The 23,336-nt window shown below is 44.3% G+C and overlaps 1 protein-coding gene across 1 annotated transcript; it reads right to left on the bottom strand.

The window, feature by feature from the left end:
* Positions 1–12,902: 12,902 nt before the first annotated feature.
* Positions 12,903–13,889, bottom strand: LOC139701486 (olfactory receptor 13C7-like). The gene has a single exon (XM_071600402.1). It carries the CDS (start codon positions 13,887–13,889, stop codon positions 12,903–12,905), a length of 987 nt encoding a protein of 328 aa, XP_071456503.1.
* Between the last annotated feature and the right edge of the window lie 9,447 nt (positions 13,890–23,336).

The raw sequence follows: 23,336 nt of genomic DNA on the forward strand, positions 1-23,336 counted from the left end.
ATTATGGGGAGATACAGAAGGTTGTATATGTCCTTCCGCTAATTGTTGTTTGACCAGGTCATGGGCTGCTTGTATCTTTTCTTTAGTCAGGGGCCACTGAGGAACCCATACTGGTCTTTCTGATTTCCAAGTAATTTTTATTGTCTCAGTGGCCCTTTCTGAAAATCCAACCCATGTCTGTCTGTTCCTTGATCTATTTGTATTGGTGCTGCTATACCTTGTTCTTGTTTTTCTAATCTTTTTCCTTTCCTAAAACCTTGTCTAGTCATAATAGTGGGTGCATTTTGGTTGATGTTATTTGTTAATGTCAAATCTAATTGATCTAGGACATCTCGTCCCCATAAATTTACGGGAAGATGATCCAATACATATGGCTGTATAGTTCCCTCACATCCTTCAGGACCCTTCCAATCTAATACCATTGCACTTCTATGGGGATTAGTCGCCGCTCCTAGGCCTCGAAGCATTTGAGTGGCTTGTTGTAATGGCCAATGTTTTGGCCATTCTTGACGAGAGATGATGCTAAGGTCTGCGCCTGTATCCAGTAGCCCATTAAATTCATGTCCTTGAATATTTAGTTTTAGCATGGGGCGAGAATCTAAATTTAAAGAAAGCATAGCCCAATCTACACCTGTGGAGCCTAATCCCTTGGAACCTCTTTCTACAGCACGACTGGAAAATTTATCATGTAGGCTGGGTATTATTAGTAACTGTGCTATTCTATCTCCTGGTGAAATTACTGATATACCCTTTGGAGAACTGGCTATAATTTTTATTTCACCTTCATAATCGGGATCAATTACCCCAGGACTTATCATAAGTCCTTTTAGAGTAGAAGAGCTGCGTCCCAATAATAAGCCTACTGTTCCTTTGGGAAGAGGTCCTTTTACCCCTGTGGGAATGATTTGAACTCCCATTTCTGGAGTTAGTACTGCTCTGGCGGAGGCACAGATGTCCAACCCTGCGCTCCCTCTGGTTTGTCTGATGAGGGATCTGATGGACAATGTGTCCTGGGCACTACCCTGATGGGGTTGCTGGGTTCCTCCAGTGCTCCGTATATTTGTGGTTTTGGGCCCCGGAGCATTGGGCCCCCCTGTCCATTTTTTGGCAATGGAGACCGATGCCTTTCTCCACGATATCGTGGATAAACACCTGTTCCTTGTTCATTTTTTGATAATGGAGTACCCTGTATGGTGGTTTGAGAACGGCATTCATTAGCCCAATGTCTCCCTCTACGGCATCGTGGGCAAATACCTGGTATTCTACTCCTTTGATACCTAGTTTTGTTAAACCCTCCTCCTATGGGGCAATTCCTTTTAAAATGTCCTGTTTGTTCACAATTGTAGCATGTTCTTGGCCTGGCATCTAAAGCCTGTTTTACTGCAGCTGCCAAATTTGCCCTTGTTCATTAATGTCTCTGGCATCTAAAGCCTCTTTTACTGCAGCTGCCACGACTTGCTCTTGTTCATTAATGTCTCTACATAATTTAATATATGTGTTTAAATCTTCATGTTTCCATGGTCTAATGATATCTCTGCACCAACGATTCGCTTGCTCATAAGCCAGTTGTTTAATTAATGGCATTGCTTGTTCTGTATTCCCAAAAACTCTGGTAGCTGTTTGAATAAGCCTATCTACAAATTCAGCATAAGGTTCATTAGCTCCTTGTATTACCTTAGATAATTGACCTTGTATACCTCCATGTCCTTGTAAAGTCTTCCATGCCTTAATTGCATCTACAGCAATTTGTGCATATACACCAGGATCATATGCAATTTGTTGCTGCTGATCCTCATAAGGTCCCTTTCCTAACAACATATCTATATTTCTCTGAGGATAACCAGCTGCTGCATTTCGCCTAGCCGTCTCCTTGCAAAATTCCTCATTGGCAACCTTCCATAACAGGTATTGTCCTCCATTTAGCACAGCTTTACACATATTAGCCCAATCTGCTGGCGTCATGTTCAAGTTGTTAATGGATTCGACCATGCTTACAGTGAAGGGTGCTTGAAGACCATAGGTTGTTACAGCCTCTTTTAGCTGCTTCACTGTTTTGAAATTTAAAACATGGTAAACTCGCTGCCCTCCTGCCTCAAATACAGGGCATGTTAATATTTGAGATCTTGTCTCAGGATCCCAACTATCAACTGCGGGGGTTGGGGGCCTCCCAGCATATGGAGGTGGCCTTGTTAGTTGGACACTTACGTCCTCTGGTGATAGAACGGTGTTAGTAGCAGTCTCCTGTAGAGCTGGTGCTGTTGGTTGGACACTTACACCCTCTGGTGATAGAAAGGTGTTAGTAGCAGTCTCCTGTTGTAACTTTCCCCCTGATGGCTTTTTCTGCTTTACACTTTCTTTCTCTGCCTGACTAGCTTGAGAGGCCTTCTCTTTTACTTGAATTTTTTCCTCTGTCTGACTAGTTCGAGAGACCTTCTCTTTTACTTGAATTTTTTCCTCTTTCTGACTAACTTGAGAGACCTTCTCTTTTACTTGAATCAATATGTCTTCTCCTTCCTCTACCTTTGTCTGAACTGAAGGCTTTGGACTAAGCAAACAAGATACCAACGTCCACAATGGCAATGTGCCAACTGGCAGAGTCCCTGGGCTTTTCTTTTCTATTCTTTTTAAATCTTCACCATGATGGTTCCATTGTGATATATTTAACAACTCCTCCTTAAAAAGCCATGGGCTACATTTTTGTATTGTATCAACGTATGCCCTGATTGTTCTTGATTTTACTGAGATGCCTCCTTCCTCTAACAATTTACTTAACACTCTTTCAGTTTGTTTTTTACTAATTTCTGATCCCATATTTCTACTATAATACAACCCAACAAGATAACGCCTAACAAAACTGAAACAGAGTGAAACAAAATTGGAACAACACAAAATCATTATAATAGCCTCCTGAAATGTCCATCCGTCCTTTCTCCCTATCTGTTCCTCAGATGTGAGCGGTTTTTCTTCCATCTTACACATCTCCAGGGACAGGCAACTTAAAACAAAAGTGAAACAAAATAACAAAAGAAGAATCTTAAAATGGCTACCCATCCTCTCGCCCTGCCCTCAGGGGCGAGCAGTTTACCTTATCACTTACCCTCAGTCGCTCCCCGTGCGAGCCACCAAATGCCGCAGTCTGGCTGGGCACAATCAGGAGCCACTTGTCAAAAGAAACTAACTTTATTTTTAGAACCACACACGCCAAACAACACAGCCTCTCAGGAAAAACCCTCAGAGCCCCAACTGCCACCACCGGCTTCCCACAAGCCTCTCTCTCCAACACAAGCCTCTCTCCACCTCCCACAATCCTCCTGCTCTTGAGGCCGATTGGCTGGGTCACGTGGGCAGAGCCAAAAAAGTCCCCCAATGAGCAGCTCTGTGGTCTGAAAGGGCAGGGAAACAGCCCAATGTGCATCACCGCAGAGGAGCCAATCAGCTAGATGTTGCTGGGGCCGCTGTGAGCCAATCATCAGCCGGCAGCTGGAAGTTTGCTGGCAGCTGGAAGTTTGCTGGGGCCCCTTCGGCTGTGGCTCTCAACAGTACCCCAATAGAGGTAGATATAGAGGTACAATAGAATTGCTGGTCACAGGATTTAGCCCTGGTCAAGAGAACCAAGAGACTCACTTGTGGGCTTCCTAGTTGCTTTTTGGGATAAGTGAGATTGGCAGGGATACCAGGCAAGTAGGCACACCTGGAGCTCATCTAGCCTTGGCTTGGCCAGTTGTTGACTAGCTTTAGAAAGGCAGGAAGGAGGCTGAGGTTTGTTCCTAGCAGCCTCCATTGCTGTGCCAAGCTGGTCTCAAGGCCTTCTTGGAATAGGACAGTGTTAAAATTCACAGGAGGGAGCTCTCATGTCCCCAAAGCCCAATAGTGTTGTCAGCACATGAGAGCTGTTTTAGGGGTCAGGTGGCTACTACAAGCTGGTGCCTGTGCCTGGTGCTGAGAGCACGCCAGACACAGTCTTGTCTTCTGCCTTCCTGGAGCTTACAAGCATTCTCTGGATCTCAGCAAGCATCCATTCCTTCCCTGGCTTTAGACCTCTGACATTGTTCATGAGTCTAGGGTGTAAAGATCACTGTCAAACCTGGGAAGAAGTCCTGGGAGGGTGATGTCTCTGCTCCATGTGTGCTTACAACATGACCTATATTTATTTCAAATTCTGACACATGTTTTCAGACAGGGGATAGTGGAAACCACTGGGTGTGCCTCTCTCTCCTCACCCTGGCCTCTGATCAAAGACCCAGAGGGAGAGGTGCAGGCATTTGAGGCTTCTGGCAGCAGGCTCTGCTCCTGCCCTCCTGTCTCACTTCCACAGCACACCTCATGCACACCTGTTCCAACCTGGTCAGACTATTGCTATTGCTGGGACAAAGGCTGCTGGACTGTCCTTTGTTGTTCACTTATTCTTCCAGGCTGAGTTCACACTGTGCGTTTGTGTGCTACCCCCTCTGATGGCACAGGGAAGAACTGACCATCCCATCAGTTGATGGTTGTCCAGTTTTAGCACAGGTTAATTTCATTGTGCCTTGAATTCTGGCAAGATTGCTGATTCCCTCCGTCTGACTAGATTGTTGAATATTGAGCTATTGGAGAGAAAGTGCTATGTTTGGTTTATCACTGTCACCCTCCAATTGCCCTGTACCCAGGAGTGTCAGTGGTTGCCATTCTAATGCAAGTGACTATTTATTGAGCTCTAATGCTGCCATTCTTCCAAAAATCTTGATCCCAGTGTCTCACCTTGAGATCAACCCCCTTCTCTATCCATCATACCCCAAAAGATAAATACAAACATTTGGAAGAAATGCTTTGGGGGCCAGTTTTACCTGGAGGGACAGTCTTTGTTTCTGGAGCACTAGATCAGGAGCAAGGTGGGTTTCCTAGCAACTTAAGGGTCAGGTCATAGCACATTCCTGTCTAGTAGAAACAGCCATATAGAAGGAGTATGTGTATAGAAAATGTGATGCTCTTCAGATGAGCAACAGCTTTGATTATTACATGGGCATAGGATGCGACTTGTGGGAGAACCAGTAAGGATGGGCTTGGTTTTGCTGCAGTAATGCAAAGATATAATTTTTTTAAGATGTATGATTTTTTAAAAAATTATTTTTGTGGTTGTAGATTGACAGCATGCCTTTATTTTTTTCATTTTTATGCAGTGCTAAGGATCTAACCCAGTGCCTCACACATTCTAGGCAAGTGCTCTGCCACTGAGCTACAGCCCCAGCCCCCAGAGATGCATAATGTTATGAATTAACATGAAGAGGTTTCTTGCCTTCTCATGCTGCATGTCCACTGTGGGTTTCAGGGGCCTGTCCACACAGTCCCTGGTGGAAGGAGGCTCTACAATCTGGGCTTTACAGTTATGTGGCCAGGGAATGACACCTAGAATATCTTCCACCAACAATGAAATGCTCTGACACAGAAGTGACACACTTCACATATGCCCACAACACACTAACCCTGACTATTTGTAACGTATGTCCAGAATGAAGGAAGCCATCGCTATTACTGAGCAGCTCCTCTCTGGGTGACTTTTTTTTTTTTTTTTCAGCACATTCAAAATGCTATTCTAGCATCTCTCTGCCAATGTCACACACTCTATCATGTCCCCGCATCAGATTCACAGAGCAGTAGAACATTGAGTGGCTCTGAAAGTAATGGTCTAGTTTCACTTCACAATTTTTATGACTTCTTTGTACTGGGTGATGCATTGAAGGAGCCCTGGAGTGGGAGTGTGGGGCCCAAGTTAGATTCTTGGCCTTTGTTCTAGCTTCTGACTTAATCGAGCTCCTTTTCCTGAGAAATGAGGTCAATTATGTGACCTATGGACTCTATAGTCTTGCAAACATTTTTTTTCTGAATCTTTATAGAATCCTTCAACTCTGTGGTCAAAGAAACTAAGGTTCCTTTGTAAGGCTAGTAAACCTAACTTTACCCATTTAATGCCTATTTTAGGCTTCACACATATTTTAAAAGAGAGGAAGGGGCATCACAAACAGGAAGCTTCAGGTCCAGCTTTCAAAATGCCTGAATCTGGGGTTCCTGGATCACCATGTCATGTTGTATGGCAGAGGAGTTGGCATGGGCTTGAATTCAAACTGACTGGGTGTCCAGACCCTGTCATTTGCTACAGGTTCTCCACCCAGGTTCCTTACCTGTAACAGGAGGTAGTGGTATATCGTTGTTGGGCGAGTATCAGCTGGGGATCAGTGAGCTTAAGTAGAACTCTTACTGCAGAGTCTGGCCTGGGGTCAATGTGGATCCAGTGGTGGATGATATTATTATTATTATTATTATTATTATTATTATTATTATTATTATTATTTCTCCTTCTCCAAGCAAATATTCTGACTTTGAGATATTTCAAAAAGCTTTTTGTCCTACTCACTGGCTTGTGACAGAATTGTGTGCAGAGAGCTGGAGCCAGGTGAACTGCTCTGAGGTTCGAGAGAGCCATGGAAGAAGTGCTGAATTCATTACGAGCAGCTTCACTAGGCTGGGGTGGGCCAGGCTGAGGGGCCCCAAGGACTAGAGACCTAGTCCCCTGACACACAGACAGCCTGCTTGTCTCTTGCTCCCAGGGACCTGGTAGTCCCTGCCCAATTTAAAGTTCACACTCTCCAACCATACAAAATTTCGGGTTAGGCAACTAAGGGGCCTGGGCTTCAGAAACTCAGGTCCATTTTGCTATCTCTGGAGTGCCTTGCTGGATTGAGTGGGCACAGGAGAGACACTAGGAGAGCACAGGCATGGGCAATCTTCCTTTATTCCTTTGTTCCTTCATTCGTTTGTTCTTCTTTCTGGACTCGGACTTGAACCCAGGGATGATTAATCAGAGTGACCTCCCCAGTCCATTCCATTTCTTAAAATTTTGAGACAGGATCTCCTTAAGTTGCTGAGGCTGTTCTCCTGCTTCAGGAGTCTCTGGGATTGCCGTCATGTACAACTGCATCTGCATGTTCTTGTATTCTCACAGGAAATTTTGGAAGGCAGAAGGGATCTCTCTTTGTCTCTGGACAAAGTGTGGGTAAGTCTGGATCTCAGGGTCCTGAGATACTTGGTCCTGAGGCATCATGGGACATGGCAATGTAATATAAAATCCCAGCTCAAAGGAGTACATTTTGAAAGAGATTTCTAGATGTTTTGTTGTTGTTGAGATTGGAGTCTCACTATGTTATGCAGACTGATCTAGAATTCCTGAGATCAAAAGATCTTCCTGCTTTAACCTTCTAAGTAGCTTGGGTTACTGTGTGTGCCACCACACTCAGTAAGATTTGTGTTGGAATCCCCTGAACTCTCATTATGGAATTTCCATGATTCCTTTCCTGAGTTTTCCCACTCCTCCTTACCCAAAAATGTTCATATCACACACAAGCATCTTATATATTATAATTTTTCCATAATTTTTATTGGTGAATCAGCATCTTGGATATCAGGAAATAAGAAAAGTGAATATACTAATGTGATTTCCCCCCAAGTAGGCTTTCTGCCCCACCAAGATTCTGCATCTAGGGATCTTGTCATCTCATCTGTTCTTGACATCTTGTGACATAGAGTGCCTGCCCATGAGTACTGCAGGAATCTTAGAGGGATTCAGACTGTCCTCATGTCTTGGCAACAAGAATACCACAGAAACCACTGGTGCCTCCCTGCTGTCCAGCATTACTAGATCAGACATATGTCCACATTACAAAAACCTACTTGTCATCTGGGAGAAAGTAGAGGACCAATGTGCTGAAACTGAGAGTCCTACCCCCTGACTCCCCAGCCTGGTCCCTGGTTGAGGAAGCATGGGCTACCACCATGCTACAGAGACAGGCCTTGATCCTTTAAGCTGCATGAGAAGAACATAGTCCAGTTTTTCTTGGTTGGGTCTCTTTTCAGGCCTGCTCTGATAGTGGCTCACTCTATTTTTATATTAGACACTGTCTCCCCTTCTCATTGCCAGATGCCCTCCATACTGTTGCTCACCAAATCCTATAGCAACAGCTGTTCCACCAGCCCACTCTTGGCTACATGCAGGTGGAATGTGATTCACAACTGGTATGAGTGCTTCAGTGTGTCAGGAGCCTGGAGCATGTGGGGAGAGCATATTCAGTCCCCTGGACTTTGCACAAGCATCTGGGCATTGGTTCCAGAGTGTTCTAGGCTGGCTGACACTTCCTTTTCTGGATACAATGGCATATTGACTTGAAAACAAGAGACCTTCTCTCTAGTTGGAGTGCTGGAAGAGACTCCTGTGCCTAGCACCACAAAGAGAGCTCCTACTTTCTTAAACCAGGCAAGAAGCAAGAGAGTAAGGAAGAACTTCTGGCTTTAGATGTTGGCTGGAGTCCTTCTCTGACTCCTATTCTTTTATTACGTGGGCCAAAATGAGAGGTCCTAGTCATTCAGTTTCCAGGGAAGGTTCCCTATAGTCTCTCCTTTCCCATTATTTCAGGAGTTTAGACTTGTTTTATCCTGCAGCTGTGTTTATTTGAGGAAGCATTGGTCATGTTGCATTGACAGTACCAGGGCAGAAGCTGACAGTCAGGGTCCCTGTCTTAAAATCTAGGACACTGGACTTCTGGAACTGGTAAACAGGTTCCTATCCAGGGCCAAGGAACAGATAGCAGGTTTATAATCAGTGCTTACAAACATAAAACTTGTTGAAAAACTCCTAAACAGGCCACAAACTTGCAGTTGATTTTGTGTATAGCCAAAGGGTTTGAATAATGATAACAGCAAAATGATGTCTACTGAACATGTGCTGTGTCAGACACTGCTAATTTAGTCCTCATATTAACACTGTATTTGGGTTCTCTAAAGGAATAGAATCCATAGAATATATATTATATATATTAAATGTAACATATGAATATATAAAGAGAGTGTGTGTATATACATACATATTTATGCATATATATGTGTGTGTATATATATATATATATATATATATGCATGTATATATGTATGAATTTAAAGGTGGATTTATTAGTTTGGCTCACATCATCAAGTCTGTATTGTCCCACAATGACTGTCTGTAAGCTGGAGAGCCAGAGAAACCAAGAAGGATCTGAATCCCTCTGGCCAAGAAGCTGGAGTCTCAGGGTAAGAGGGACCAACAATGTAGTCATGGCTCTATGCTGAAGACTTGGAAGCCTCCTGAAGGGTCACTGGAGGTGATTCCAGGATGAAAGGCTGAAGAAGCCAGTCTGATGTCCATGGGTGATGGGCAAAGCAACAGACACACCTGCTCTCGTAGAAGAGAGCCTGCAGGTACTGTGTGGCTTCCTCTTCTGCTTTTGTTCCATCTGTAGGACCATGCTGCTCACTTTCAGCTTGCTGTCCCCCATGCCAGTTGTCTCTGGAAACATCCTCTCTGACTCTGTTGGAAATATGCTTTATTAGTTAACTAATCATCTCTCTATCTAATCAAGAGGATACTCAGATTTACTATCACAAATCCTGTAATAAAATGCATAAAGTTAGATTCTTATAATTTTTTTGTAGATTAAAGAAAGTTATATAGTTTGCCTAAGGGAAGAAGTGAATGGTAGAGCTTAGATTCTTACTCAGTTTGACTCCATGTCCCTTAAACTATGATATACCCACAGCAGTGAGTGTTGATCAATTTCTATTATGACTGTAGTTTTTCAGAAGTGTTGGAGTATGGAAACACATCACCTTAAGTTAGAGGTTCTTCCTAAATTCTTGCATAGTTTTCCCCCCTTTTTGTGGTGCTAGAAACCTTGGGCTTCCTGCATGGTAAGCAAGTGCTCTCTCTACCACTGAGACACATTCCCAGCTCTTCCCAAAATTCTTAAAAGAGCCAATCAGGAGATCAAACATATAACCACACCAAATATAAAAATCCATCAGGAAGGGGATACCCAACCATGCCGTCATGCAATGCTTATTCATAATGTCCGATACTTCACAATGCTACTCCAGTCCTTATAATCACATCTGAGAAGGCCCAGTTAGAGCCCACATTCTGGGCTGTGCACACTTTTTTGCTGATTTGCTGACATACTGGAAGCAAGCCCACTTTTTTTTATTACTTGTTCTGTTCCTCAAAGCCTCAAGAATAATTCTCAGTGACCCTTAACAAATCCCAAAAGTGTTTCCAAAGAAAATGGAATGAGGAAACAAAAAATAAGAGAGTGACATTAAGTTCCATTTTATCCTTAGTGTGAATATACCAAGGTTTGCATGGTTTAAATAGATTTGCATTTTAAATTTGACATTCTCTGGTGCCTGGATACCTTATTTTGGGTCCTCAGATGACCTATGTAGTTACATTATAAAACTGTAAATTTCCTCAGGGGGAAAGGAAAAAACAATTCCAAAGAAGGTGAACGATTTGGATTAGAATTATATTAACATAATCCAGCTTGGAGTGAAAATTTATTTTGTTAAATTCCCCAAATTTTCTGTTTCATTTCTGTCACTTCTTTTCATTATTGTTGACAAGAGAAATACCAGTCTAAAAATTAACCCACACAATCCAGTAAAACAATTTCCTTGAATGGCAATTTTAATGAACTCTACCCCTGTGGATTTTCTATGACCTTCAACAATCACTTTGACTTTTTAATATGCTTAGAGGATGATCGGCTATAGAATATTAATGAGAAGAATCTCACAATTCTCTCTACTCCAGATATTACTGGCATGGATACAGGGATCCCCAGAAATTTCCGGGCCCAGGTTCTTGATGTTCAAACAAAGAATTGATTAAGACCTATGAAGTTGACAAGCAATGCAAAGGTTTATTGGAAGTAAAAGCATACACTCTGGGAGAACATAGTGGGCTGAGCTGCGAAGTAGCTCAAGGTTCTGACTAAACAGTGGAGTTCACTTTTATTGGGCTGTGATAATTTTACCTACCCCTTTTAACCTGGGTGGATTGGGGTTGATTGGAACCTTGATTGACAGTTTACTTTAGTGTAATTTTTTCTTTACTGGCTATGTGTAAATTTATTTTTCCTTGGGAAATGCACACAGGGGGAACAAACCACAATATTAATGATATGTTAACTAGCAACAGGTGAATTTTAGGTCAGTCCCTCAGATTATTGCACATACACAACCAAGATCTGGAACTTTCACATTAGGGGCTTGAATTCCCCCTTGTGGCCATCTAGCTTCCTCCGTTAGTTGCAATATAACCCAGTTTTCCTTCAAAGAAAAGTGATTCAGACAGTGTATTAGGTGGGCTAAAAGCTTGGGGGTGTTACCTACATTTCTGTCTTTGCTATCTATCCCTTTTTATGCTCTAAATCCTACTTAACACTGAGAATGTTAAGTAGACGATCAGATGATTTCCCCAAATCTCCACACTCCAGAAACAATATCTAGATTTTCCCACAGTCTTTGTTCAGCATAGAATATTTCATAGGAGAAAGTCAGTTCTCAGTGATTCCCCTGGGTGTGTCTTCAATATTTGCTGATTCAGCTTTGCCTCCCCACCCCCATGCTCTGTATCCTGCCTTATCAAAGATAGAAGGATTTAATACAAGTCCCTTTTCCAGAAACTTTTGGTCATTTCCTTCCTTCTATACACTTGAAAATGTGGTTTATGGAGCAAGTGCCTCATTGAGCCTGAAAGGGGAAATGATGTTTGAAAAAACACCCCAAATCCTAAATGAATTCTGGGTAACTTAGTGGACTGTAGTACTTGTGTCTGGTCTTTGAAGCAGAGAATAAGTGATGTCTTCTGTACTGTTTTAGAATGGTGCCATTCCTGAAGATGGTGCCATCACTTGGGGGTAGGGGATGATTTCCGATTTGGACATGTTGAGTGTGAGGTGCCTGTGGGATCCCTGGTGGGAAGAATACCACCATAAGACAGAGCCAGGCCTAACAGCCAAGCAGGTCAGCAGCCCTTGGCTGTCTCCTGACTTGTCTCACAGGAGACAGCCCAAGGTCCAGAGCAACTTGCCTGCATCGAGGACAAGACTGTGGCCAGCAGTACTGCTGCTCCCTTCACCTGTCTGTACATAGCCATGCCAGGACCCCTGTCCACCTGCCACTGCTTGGAGATACTCAGCACCACTGGACTCAGTGCTCAAAGCTTCTGGGTAACAAGTCAGTTCAGGAAATCTGCTGTAGAGAAAGCCCTCCCAAAGCTACAGCAGTAGGTGAGACCTGGTGGCAGGCTGCCCCCAAGGAGCTCTGATGATGAGGAAATGTCACAAGTCAGGATGAGACAGGTAAAGTGAAAGGTGCTGTAGGATATAAAGGTGACAATCTCAAAGTGCATCAGAGAAGAATGCATGAAAGAGATGGTGTCTGAGCTGGCTTTGAAAACTCATCCCAGTGTGACTGAGAACAGCAGGAGCAAAGACCTGGAGGGGGGGGCAGTGCAGAGGATGTAGTGATTGGCCGGCCTGTGTGGAGGGGGAAGTGGAAGTCAGGCTGAAGAAGCAGATGCTGCCAGACTCTGGGGGCCTTGAAGACTCAGCAAGGATATGGACTTAATGCTGTGGTGATGGGGAGCCATGAAGGGTCTCGATCAAAAGAGTGATGGATCAATTGGGGCTAGACTTCAATGGCAGAACCACTATGAGGAATGTGAGGAATTTCTTTTAGAGACTAGAGGGACAGAGCCTTGGGAGCAGCTGGAGACACCAATGAAAGTTGGTACCTCTGTGTCTTGTGGTGGGCCTGAAGGTGCTCCAGGACCCTGGAATGACAGTCTGGAAGAAGGTGGGTGTGAAGGGAGAGAAAGGACACCTTCTCTTCTCGTTTTGTAATGGTGCCCAGCCATGTTACAGATGGGTCCTGTGGTGGGGGTGAGGGGTGGATAAAAGGAAGCAGAGCAGAACCCCAGCCAAGCCCTTATGGACCTGGGGCATAAGTGAGAAATCTGTTGGTTTTAAGCCACTTAATTAATGATTCCATTACCACAAGATAGGCTAGCTCATGTTGACTGACAGAGTTGGAGGGCAACAGTAAACGTGGGAGAATTTTCTAGTGAGCAGACCTCCCCCAAGCAGAGCTGTGACAGCTGCTTTCACCTCTGCATTTCTTAGGCTGTAGATGATGGGGTTCAGTGAGGGTGTCACGGCGGCATAAAACAGTGTGATAATCTTATCCACATTGGGGTTCTTTGCCTTAGGCTTGAGGTACATGAAGGAGATAGTCCCATAGAAAATCACCACCACTGTGAGGTGTGCAGAGCAGGTGGAGAAGGCTTTGTGCTGGCCTGAAGCAGAGGGAACCCGAAAGATGGCAGCCAGGATGAAAATGTAGGAGAGGCAGATGAGCAGGAGAGGGGTCACTGTCTGGATGGTTGTAGCCACCATCAATACCAGGGCATTAAGGGAGATGTCCCCACAGGCGAGTTTCAGCACTGCTAAGATCTCACAGAAGAAGTGGTTGATGACATTGTGGCCACAGAAGGGGAGGCGCCAGATCAGGATGGACTGTAGCAGTGAGTTGACAAAGCCTGTCCCCCAGCTCAGTGCTGCCATCTGCATGCACATCTGTCCAGTCATGAGCTCTGTGTACCTGAGTGGGTGGCAGATAGCCACATAATGGTCATAGGCCATCGCAGCCAGGAGCAAGCATTCTGTAGCACCCAAAGCCAGGGTCAAGTACATTTGCAGGGCACAGGCTGGGAAGGAGATGGTACTTCTGGTTTGTAGGAAGTTGGTGAGCATGAGAGGTATGAAGGAGGAGGTGCCACAGATGTCTATGAGGGAGAGGTTGCTGAGAAAGAAGTACATGGGGTTGTGCAGGTGGGGGTTCAGCATGATCAGCACCATGAGGAGGGAGTTCCCCAGCAGATTCATGCAGTAGATGCCCAGGCAAAGCACAAACAGGACCACCTCTAGGTCATGGTGCCCATGGAGCCCCAGCAGGACATAGTCCATCACGGCTGTCTGGTTTGTCTCCTCCATCTCATCCTCTTTGCTCTTTCATCTGGAACATATAGCTTTTAGAAAGAAGCTCTTGCTGGTGTTGGGACCAAGGGTGCTGCTGGATATGTGACTAGCAGTGTGTCAGCCTCCCTCTCTGGAACTGAGTTTTATCATCTGTACAAGGAGAGAGAGGCCTTCAGGCCTGCATCTGGCCCTCCCAGCTCTGCTGTTCTATGGACTTTGAGGGGAATGTGCAACATCCTGGCTCTCTAGACTCTTGGCTGTTCTATCCAGGGGATTTCAGAGGGGACAGTAGAATACGAAATATATGTGACATGTTTTCTTTTTTTTAAAAAAAGATTTCCTACCATTCAAAGGAACCATCTTTTCTCCATTACATCTTCCTATGCCTAATAATGCCCACTGTATTTCAGATTCTTTCATTCAGTGATTCATTCATACCCTGTGGTAGGTATTGTTTCAGGTGCTGGGGCTATACCAGTAAGAAAAATAAGAAAACAAAAAGATTCCACACTGTCTCTGTTGTACCCTCACTTCCTTGACTGAGGTGACATTCTGGGAAGCAGGTGTATGATGGCTGATCTTACCCAGTGTCCCTCTGGGCCCTGGGGATGGAACACTTTAGTGTGTAATTCTGAATTATGGTCATTTCTACTTAAGGAATCAGAAAACATTCATTGCTTTTTCAAAAGAACACACATGAACATTTGTACCCCGATAGAGGTAGATATAGAGGTACAATAGAATTGCTGGTCACAGGATTTAGCCCTGGTCAAGAGAGCCAAGTGACTCACTAGTGGGCTTCCTAGTTGCCTTTTGGGATAAATGAGATTGGCAGGGATGCCAGGCAAGTAGGCGCACCTGGAGCTCATCTGGCCTTGGCGTGGCCAGTTGTTGACTAGCTTTAGAAAGGCAGGAAGGAGGCTGAGGTTTGTTCCCAGCAGCCTCCATTGCTGTGCCAAGCTGGTCTCAAGGCCTTCTTGGAATAGGACAGTGTTAAAAATCACAGGAGGGAGCTCTCATGTCCTCAATGCCCAATAGTGCCATCAGCACAGGAAAGCTGTTTTAGGAGTCAGGTGGCTACTACAAGCTGGTGCCTGTGCCTGGTGCTGAGAGTACGCCAGACACAGTCTTGTCTTCTGCCTTCCTGGAGCTTACACTCATGTACTCATTCTCTGGATCTCAGCAACCATCCATTCCTTCCCTGGCTTTAGACCTCTGACATTATCCATGAGTCTGGGGTGTAAAGATCACTGTCAAACCTGAAATCTGGTAAGAAGTCCTGGGAGGGCGATGTCTCTGCTCCATGTGTGCTTACAACATGACCTATGTTCATTTCAAATTCTGACACATGTTTTCAGACAGGGAATAGTGGAAACCACTGGGTGTGCCTCTCTCTCCTCACCCTGGCCTCTGTTCAAAGACCCAGAGGGAGAGGTGCAGGCATTTGAGGCTTCTGGCAGCAGGCTCTGCTCCTGCCCTCACTTCCACAGCACACCTCATGCACACCTGTTCCAACCTGGTCAGACTATTGCTATTGCTGGGACAAAGGCTGCTGGACTGTCCCTTGTTGTCCACTTATTCTTCCAGGCTGAGTTTACACTGCGCATTTTGTGTGTCACCCTGTCTGATGGCACAAGGTAGAACTGACCATCCCATCAGTTGATGGTTGTCCAGTTTTAGCACAGGTTAATTTCATTGTGCCTTGAATTCTGGAAAGATTGCTGATTCCCTCTCTCTGACTAGATTGTTGAATATTGAGAAATTGGAGAGAAAGTGCTGTGTTTGGTTTATCACTGTCACCCTCCAAGTAAGTGCCCTGTACCCAGGAGTGTCAGTGGTTGCCATTCTAATGCAAGTGACCTTTACTGAGCTCTAGTGCTGCCATTCTTCCAAAAATCTTGATCCCAGCGTCTCATCTTGAGATCACCCCCGTCCATGTTCATTCTACCCCCAAAAGAAAAATACATACTTTTGGAAGAAACGCTCGGGGGCCAGTTCCACCTGGAGGGACAGTCTTTGTTTCTGGAGCACTAGATCAGGAGCATGGTGGGTTTCCTGGCAACTTAAGGGTCAGGTCATAGCACATTCCTGTCTAATAGAAACAACCATAATGAAGGAGTCTGTATATAGAAAATGTGATACTTTTTAGATGAGCAACAGCTTTGACCATTATGTGGGCAATGGATACGACTTTGGGGAGAACCATTAAGGATGGGCTTGGCTTTGCTGCAGTAATGCAAAGATGTATATTTTTTAAAAATTATTTTTGTAGTTGTAGATTGACAGCATGCCTTTATTTTTTTCATTTTTATGCAGTGCTAAGGATCTAACCCAGTGCCTCACACATTCTAAGCAAGTGCTCTGCCACTGAGCTACAGCCCCAGCCCCCAGAGATGCATAATGTTTATGAATTAACATGAAGAGGTTTCTTGCCTTCTCATCCTGCGTGTCCACTGTGGGTTTCAGGGGCCTCTCCACATAGTCCCTGGTGGATGGAGGCTCTACAATGTGGGCTTTACAGTTATGTGGCCAGGGAATGACACCTGGAATATCTTCCACCAACAGTGAAATGCTCTGACACAGAAGTGACACACTTCACATGTGCCCACAACACACTAACCCTGACTATTTGTAACGTATGTCCAGAATGAAGGAAGCCATCGCTATTACTGAGCAGCTCCTCTCTGGGTGACTTTTTTTTTTTTTTCAGTACATTCCAAATGCTATTCTAGCATCTCTCTGCCAGTGTCACACACTCTGTCATATCCCTGTATCGGATTCTCAGAGCAATAAAACACTGAGTGGCTCTGAAAGTAATGGTCTAGTTTCACTTCACTATTTTATAACTTCTTTGTATTGTGTAGTGCATGGAAGGAGTCCTGGAGTGGGAAGGTAGAGACCAGCTTAGATTCAGGTTAGATTGATCGAGGTTGGATTAGACCAGGTTAGATTTATCGAGCTCCTCTTCCTGAGAAATGAGCTGGTCAATTATGTGACCTGTGGACTCTGTGGTCTTGCCAACATTTTTTTTCTGAATCTTTCTAGAATCCTTCAACTCTGCATCATAGAGACTAGAGTTCCTTTGTAAGTTGGTATCACATGATTCTCATTGGCTGGTAAACCTAACTTTACCCACTTAATGCTTATTTTATGCTGCACAGATATCTTAAAAGAGGAAGTAGCATCACAGACAGGAAACTTCAGGTCCAGCTTTTGAAATGCCTGGATCTGGTGTTCCTGGATCACCATGTCATGTTGTATGGCAGAGGAGTTGGCATGGGCTTGAATTCAAACTGACTGGGGGTCCAGACCCTGTCACTTGCTAACAGGTTCTCCACCCAGGTTCCTTACCTGTAACAGCAGGTAGTGGTATTTCCTTGTTGGGCGAATTATCAACTAGGGATCAGTGAGCTTAAGTAGAGCTCTTACTGCAGAGCTGGGCCTGGGGTCAATATGCAGCAAGTGGTGGATGATATTATTATTATTATTGTGTCTCCTTCTCGAAGCAAATATTCTGACTTTGAGATATTTCAAAAAGCTTTTGTGAGTCTCACACACCAGACTGACAGCTCCTTTTGTCCTACTCACTGGCTTGTAACAGAGAGCTGGAGCCAGGTGAACTGCTCTAAGGTTTGAGAGAGCCATGGAAGAAGTGCTGAATTCATTACGAGCAGCTTCACTAGGCTGGGGTGGGCCAGGCTGAGGGGCCCCAAGGACAAGAGACCTAGTCCCCTGACACACAGACAGCCTGCTTGTCTCTTGCTCCCAGGGACCTGGTAGTCCCTGCCCAATTTAAAGTTCACACTCTCCAACTATAACAAAATTTCGGGTTAGGCAACTAAGGGGCCTGCGCTTCAGAACTCAGGTCCATTTTGCTATCTCTGGAGTGCCTTGCTGGATTGAGTGGGCACAGGAGAGACACTAGGAGAGCACAGGCATGGACAATCTTCCTTTATTCCTTTGTTCCTTCATTCGTTTGTTCTTCTTTCTGGACTCGGACTTGAACCCAGGGATGATTAATCAGAGTGACCTCCCCAGTCCATTCCATTTCTTAAAATTTTGAGACAGGATCTCCTTAAGTTGCTGGGGCCGTCCTCCTGCTTCAGGAATCTTTGGGATTGCAGTCATGTACGACTGCACCTGCATGTTCTTGTATTCTCAAAGAGGAATTTTGGAAGGCAGAAGGGATCTCTCTTTGTCTCTGGACAAAGTGTGGGTAAGTCTGGATCTCAAGGTCTTGAGATACTTGGTCCTGAGGCATCATGGGACATGGCAATAAAATCCCAGCTCAAAGGAGTACATTTGGACAGAAATGTCTAGATTTTTGTTGTTGTTGTTGATTTGAGATTGCAGTCTCACTATGTTATGCAGACTGATGTGGAATTCCTGAGATCAAAAGATCTTCCTGATTTAACCTTCTGAGTAGCTGGGGTCACTGTGCCACCATACCCAGCAAGATTTGTGTTAGAATCCCCTGAACTGTCATTCTGGAATTTCCATGATTCCTTTCCTGAGTTTCCTACTCCTCTTATACAGAAATGTTCACAGACAAGCATTAGATATTATATTTTTTTCCGTAATTTTTATTGGTGAATCAGCATCTTGGATATCAGGAAATAAGAAAAGTGAATATACTAATGTGATTTCCCCCCAAGTAGGCTTTCTGCCCCACCAAGATTCTACATCTAGGGATCTTGTCATCTCATCTGTTCTTGGCATCTTGTGACATAGAATGCCTGCCTATGAGTACTGCAGGAATCTTAGAGGGATTCAGACTGTCCTCATGTCTTGGCAACAAGGGTACCACAGAAACCACTGGTGCCTCCCTTGTGTCCAGCATTACTAGATCAGACATATGTCCATGTTACAACAACCTACTTTTCATCTGGGAGAAAGTAAAGGACCAATGTGCTGAAACTGAGAGTCCTACCCCCTGATCCCCCATGCTGTTCCCTGGTTTAGGAAGCGTAGGCTACAACCATGCTGCACAGGCAGACCTTGACCCTTTAAGCTGCATGAGAAGAATATATACCAGTTTTTCTTGGTTGGGTCCCTTTTCAGGCCTGCTCTGATAGTGGCTCACTCTATTTTTATATTAGACACTGTCTCCCTTTCATTGCCAGATGCCCTCCATACTGTTGCTCACCAAATCCTATAGCAACAGCTGTTCCACCAGCCCACTCTTGGCTACATGCAGGTGGAATGTGATTCAAAAAGTATGAGTGCTTCAGTGTGTCAGGAACGTGGAGTGTGTGGGGAGAGCATATTCAGTCCCCTGGACTTGGCACAAGCATCCTGGACATTGGCTCCAGAGTGTTCTAGGCTGGCTTGACACTTCCTTTTCTGGATACAATGGCATATTGACTTGAAAACAAAAGACCTTCTCTCTAGTTGGAGTGCTAGGGGAGCCTCCAGTGCCTGGTACCACAGAGAGCTCCTACTTTCTCAAACCAGGCAAGAAGCAAGAGAGTAAGGAAGAGCTTCTGGCTTTAGGTGTTGGCTGGAATCCTTCTCTGACTCCTATTCTTTTATTACATGGGCCAAAATGAGAGGTCCTAGTCATTCTGTTTCCAGGGAAGGTTCCCTATAGTCTCTCCTTTCCCATTCTTTCAGGAGTTTAGACTTGTTTTATTCTGCAGCAGTGTTTATTTGAGGAAGCATTGGTCATGTTGCAGTTGACAGTACCAAGACAGTAGCTGACAGTCTTGTCCCTGTTAAAGTCTAGGACACTGGACTCCTGGGACTGGTAAACAGGTTCCTATCGAGGGCCAAGGAAGAGACAGCAGGTTTATAATTCAGTGCTTACAAACATAAAACTTGTTGAAATACTCCTAAACAGGCCACAAACTTGCAGTTGATTTTGTGTATAGCCAAAGGGTTTGAATAATGATAACAGCAAAATGATGTCTACTGAACATGTGCTGTGTCAAACACTGCTAATTTAGTCCTCACATTAACACTGTATTTGGGTTCTCTAAAGGAATAGGATCCATAGAATATATATATAATATATAATATATATAATATATTATATATTATATATATTACATGTGATATATTTATATGTAAAGTACATGTATGTGTACATATAAATTAATATGTACATATATGCATATATGTATATATGAATTTAAAGACAGATTTATTAGTTTTGCTCACATCATCAAGTCTATATTGTCCCATAATGACTGTCTGAAAACTGGAGAGCCAGAGAAACTAAGAAGGATCTGAATCCCTCTGGCTAAGAAGCTGGAGTCTCAGGGTAAGAGGGACCAGTGATGTAGTCATGGCTCTATGCTGAAGACTTGGAAGCCTCCTGAAGGGTCACTGGAGGTGATTCCAGGATGAAAGGCTGAAGAAGCCAGTCTGATGTCCATGGGTGATGGGCAAAGCAACAGACATACCTGCTCTCATAGAAGAGAGCCTGCAGGTACTGTGTGGCTTCCTCTTCTGCTTTTGTTGCATCTGGGGCCCTGGTCTGTAGGACCATGCTGCTCACTTTCCGTCTGCTGTCCCCATTTCAGTTATCTCTGGAAACACACTCACTGACTCTGTCAGAAATATACTTTACTAGTTAACTAATCATCTCTCGTCTAAACAAGAGGACACTCAGATTTACTATCACAAATCCTGTAATAAAATGTAGGCAGTTTTATTCTTATCATTTTTTTTAGATTAAGGAAAGTTATGTAGTTTGCCTAAGGGATAATGTGAATGGTAAAGCTTAGATTCTCACTCAGCCTGACTCCAGGTCCCTCAAGCTATGTTGTTCCCCTCACACCCACAGCAGTGAGTAGGTGTTGATATATTTCTCTTATGACTGCAGTGTTTCATAAGTGTTGGAGTATGGAAACAATCACCTTAAGTTAGAGGTTCTTCCCAATTTCTTGCATCGTTTTCCCCCCTCTGTTTTTGTGCTGGAGATGTAACCTTGTGCTTCTTGCATGCTAAGCAAGTGCTCTACCACTGAGACAAATTACCAGCTCTCCCCAAATTCTTCAAAGATAAGAGCCAATCAGGAGATCAAAAATATAAGCAAACCAAATATAAAAACCCCAGCATGGCAGTTGTGCAAACTGCAAAGGCCCAGTTAGAACTCACATTCTGGGCTGTGCAGTCTTGCTGATTGCTGACATCCTGGCTGAAAACTCTCCTTTTCATTACTCTTTCTGTTGTCATCCCATCACATGTAAATCTCAGTGACCCTTAGCAAATCCCAAAAGTGTTCCTAAGAGTAAATGGATTAGGAAACCAAAGATAAGAGAGTGACAGTAGTTCCACTAAATCCTCAGTGCAGATATTCCAAAGTTTGCATTTTGAGTTTGGACATTCTCTGATGCCTGGCTTGTCCATTTTGGAGCCTTAAATGAACTCTGTAGTTATATTATTAAAATATCAAATTCTGTAGAGAAAACAATTCCAAAGCTGGGAAAGTGATCAATTAGATTAGAATTTTATTAATAGAATCCAATTTGTAGTGGAAATTTCTTTTGTTAAATCCCCCGAATTTTCTGTGTTATTTCTAACACTTCTCTTTCTTAATATTATTTTTCAGTTGTTGATGGACCTTTACTTTATTCATTGACTCATATGTGGTGCTGAGAATCAAACCCAGTGCCTCACACATGCTAAGCAAGTGCTCTACCATCGAGCCAGAACTCAGCCTTCTTTTTCTTGTTGGCAAAACGAATACCAACCTAAAAATTATTTCACATGTTTCAGGGGAACAGTTGCCTCATAGAGCAATTTAAATGAACTATACCAGTGTGGATTTTTACTACCTTAAAAAATAACTGACTTTTTAGAATTTTTTTTGGAGAACATTATCAGTCATAGACTATCAGTCAGATGATTTCCCCAAATCTCCACACTCCAGAAACAATATCTAGATTTTCCCACAGTCTTTGTTCAGCATAGAATATTTCATAGGAGAAAGTCAGTTCTCAGTGATTCCCCTGGGTGTGTCTTCAATATTTGCTGATTCAGCTTTGCCTCCCCACCCCCATGCTCTGTATCCTGCCTTATCAAAGATAGAAGGATTTAATACAAGTCCCTTTTCCAGAAACTTTTGGTCATTTCCTTCCTTCTATACACTTGAAAATGTGGTTAATGGAGCAAGTGCCTCATTGAGCCTGAAAGGGGAAATGATGTTTGAAAAAACACCCAAATCCTAAATGAATTCTGGGTAACTTAGTGGACTGTAGTACTTGTGTCTGGTCTTTGAAGCAGAGAATAAGTGATGTCTTCTGTACTGTTTTAGAATGGTGCCATTCCTGAAGATGGTGCCGTCACTTGGGGGTTGGGGATGATTTCCGATTTGGACATGTTGAGTGTGAGGTGCCTGTGGGATCCCTGGTGGGAAGAATACCACCATAAGACAGAGCCAGGCCTAACAGCCAAGCAGGTCAGCAGCCCTTGGCTGTCTCCTGACTTGTCTCACAGGAGACAGCCCAAGGTCCAGAGCAACTTGCCTGCATCGAGGACAAGACTGTGGCCAGCAGTACTGCTGCTCCCTTCACCTGTCTGTACATAGCCACGCCAGGACCCCTGTCCACCTGCCACTGCTTGGAGATACTCAGCACCACTGGACTCAGTGCTCAAAGCTTCTGGGTAACAAGTCAGTTCAGGAAATCTGCTGTAGAGAAAGCCCTCCCAAAGCTACAGCAGTAGGTGAGACCTGGTGGCAGGCTGCCCCCAAGGAGCTCTGATGATGAGGAAATGTCACAAGTCAGGATGAGACAGATAAAGTGAAAGATGCTGTAGGGTATAAAGAAGACAATCTCAAAGTGCATCAGAGAAGAATGCATGAAAGAGATGGTGTCTGGGCTGGCTTTGAAAACTCATCCCAGTGTGACTGAGAACAGCAGGAGCAAAGACCTGGAGGTGGGGGCAGTGCAGAGGATGTAGTGATTGGCCGGCCTGTGTGGAGGGGGAAGTGGAAGTCAGGCTGAAGAAGCAGATGCTGCCAGACTCTGGGGGCCTTGAAGACTCAGCAAATATTTGAACTTAATGCTGTGGTGATGGGGAGCCATGAAGGGTCTCGATCAAAAGAGTGATGGATCAATTGGGGCTAGACTTCAATGGCAGAACCACTATGAGGAATATGAGGAATTTCTTTTAGAGACTAGAGGGACAGAGCCTTGGGAGCAGCTGGAGACACCAATGAAAGTTGGTACCTCTGTGTCTTGTGGTGGGCCTGAAGGTGCTCCAGGACCCTGGAATGACAGTCTGGAAGAAGGTGGGTGTGAAGGGAGAGAAAGGACACCTTCTCTTCTTGTTTTGTAATGGTGCCCAGCCATGTTACAGATGGTAACTACTTTGTCATCATGGGTCCTGTGGTGGGGGTGAGGGGTGGATAAAAGGAAGCAGAGCAGAACCCCAGCCAAGCCCTTATGGACCTGGGGCATAAGTGAGAAATCTGTTGGTTTTAAGCCACTTAATTAATGATTCCATTACCACAAG

Source organism: Marmota flaviventris, chromosome 13 (assembly GCF_047511675.1).
Source record: "Marmota flaviventris isolate mMarFla1 chromosome 13, mMarFla1.hap1, whole genome shotgun sequence".
In the NCBI taxonomy this organism is placed as follows: domain Eukaryota; kingdom Metazoa; phylum Chordata; class Mammalia; order Rodentia; family Sciuridae; genus Marmota; species Marmota flaviventris.

Coding starts and splice junctions, on each gene's coding strand:
- LOC139701486 (XM_071600402.1), bottom strand. CDS start 13,889: ATGGAGGAGACAAACCAGACAGCCGTGATGGACTATGTCCTGCTGGGG.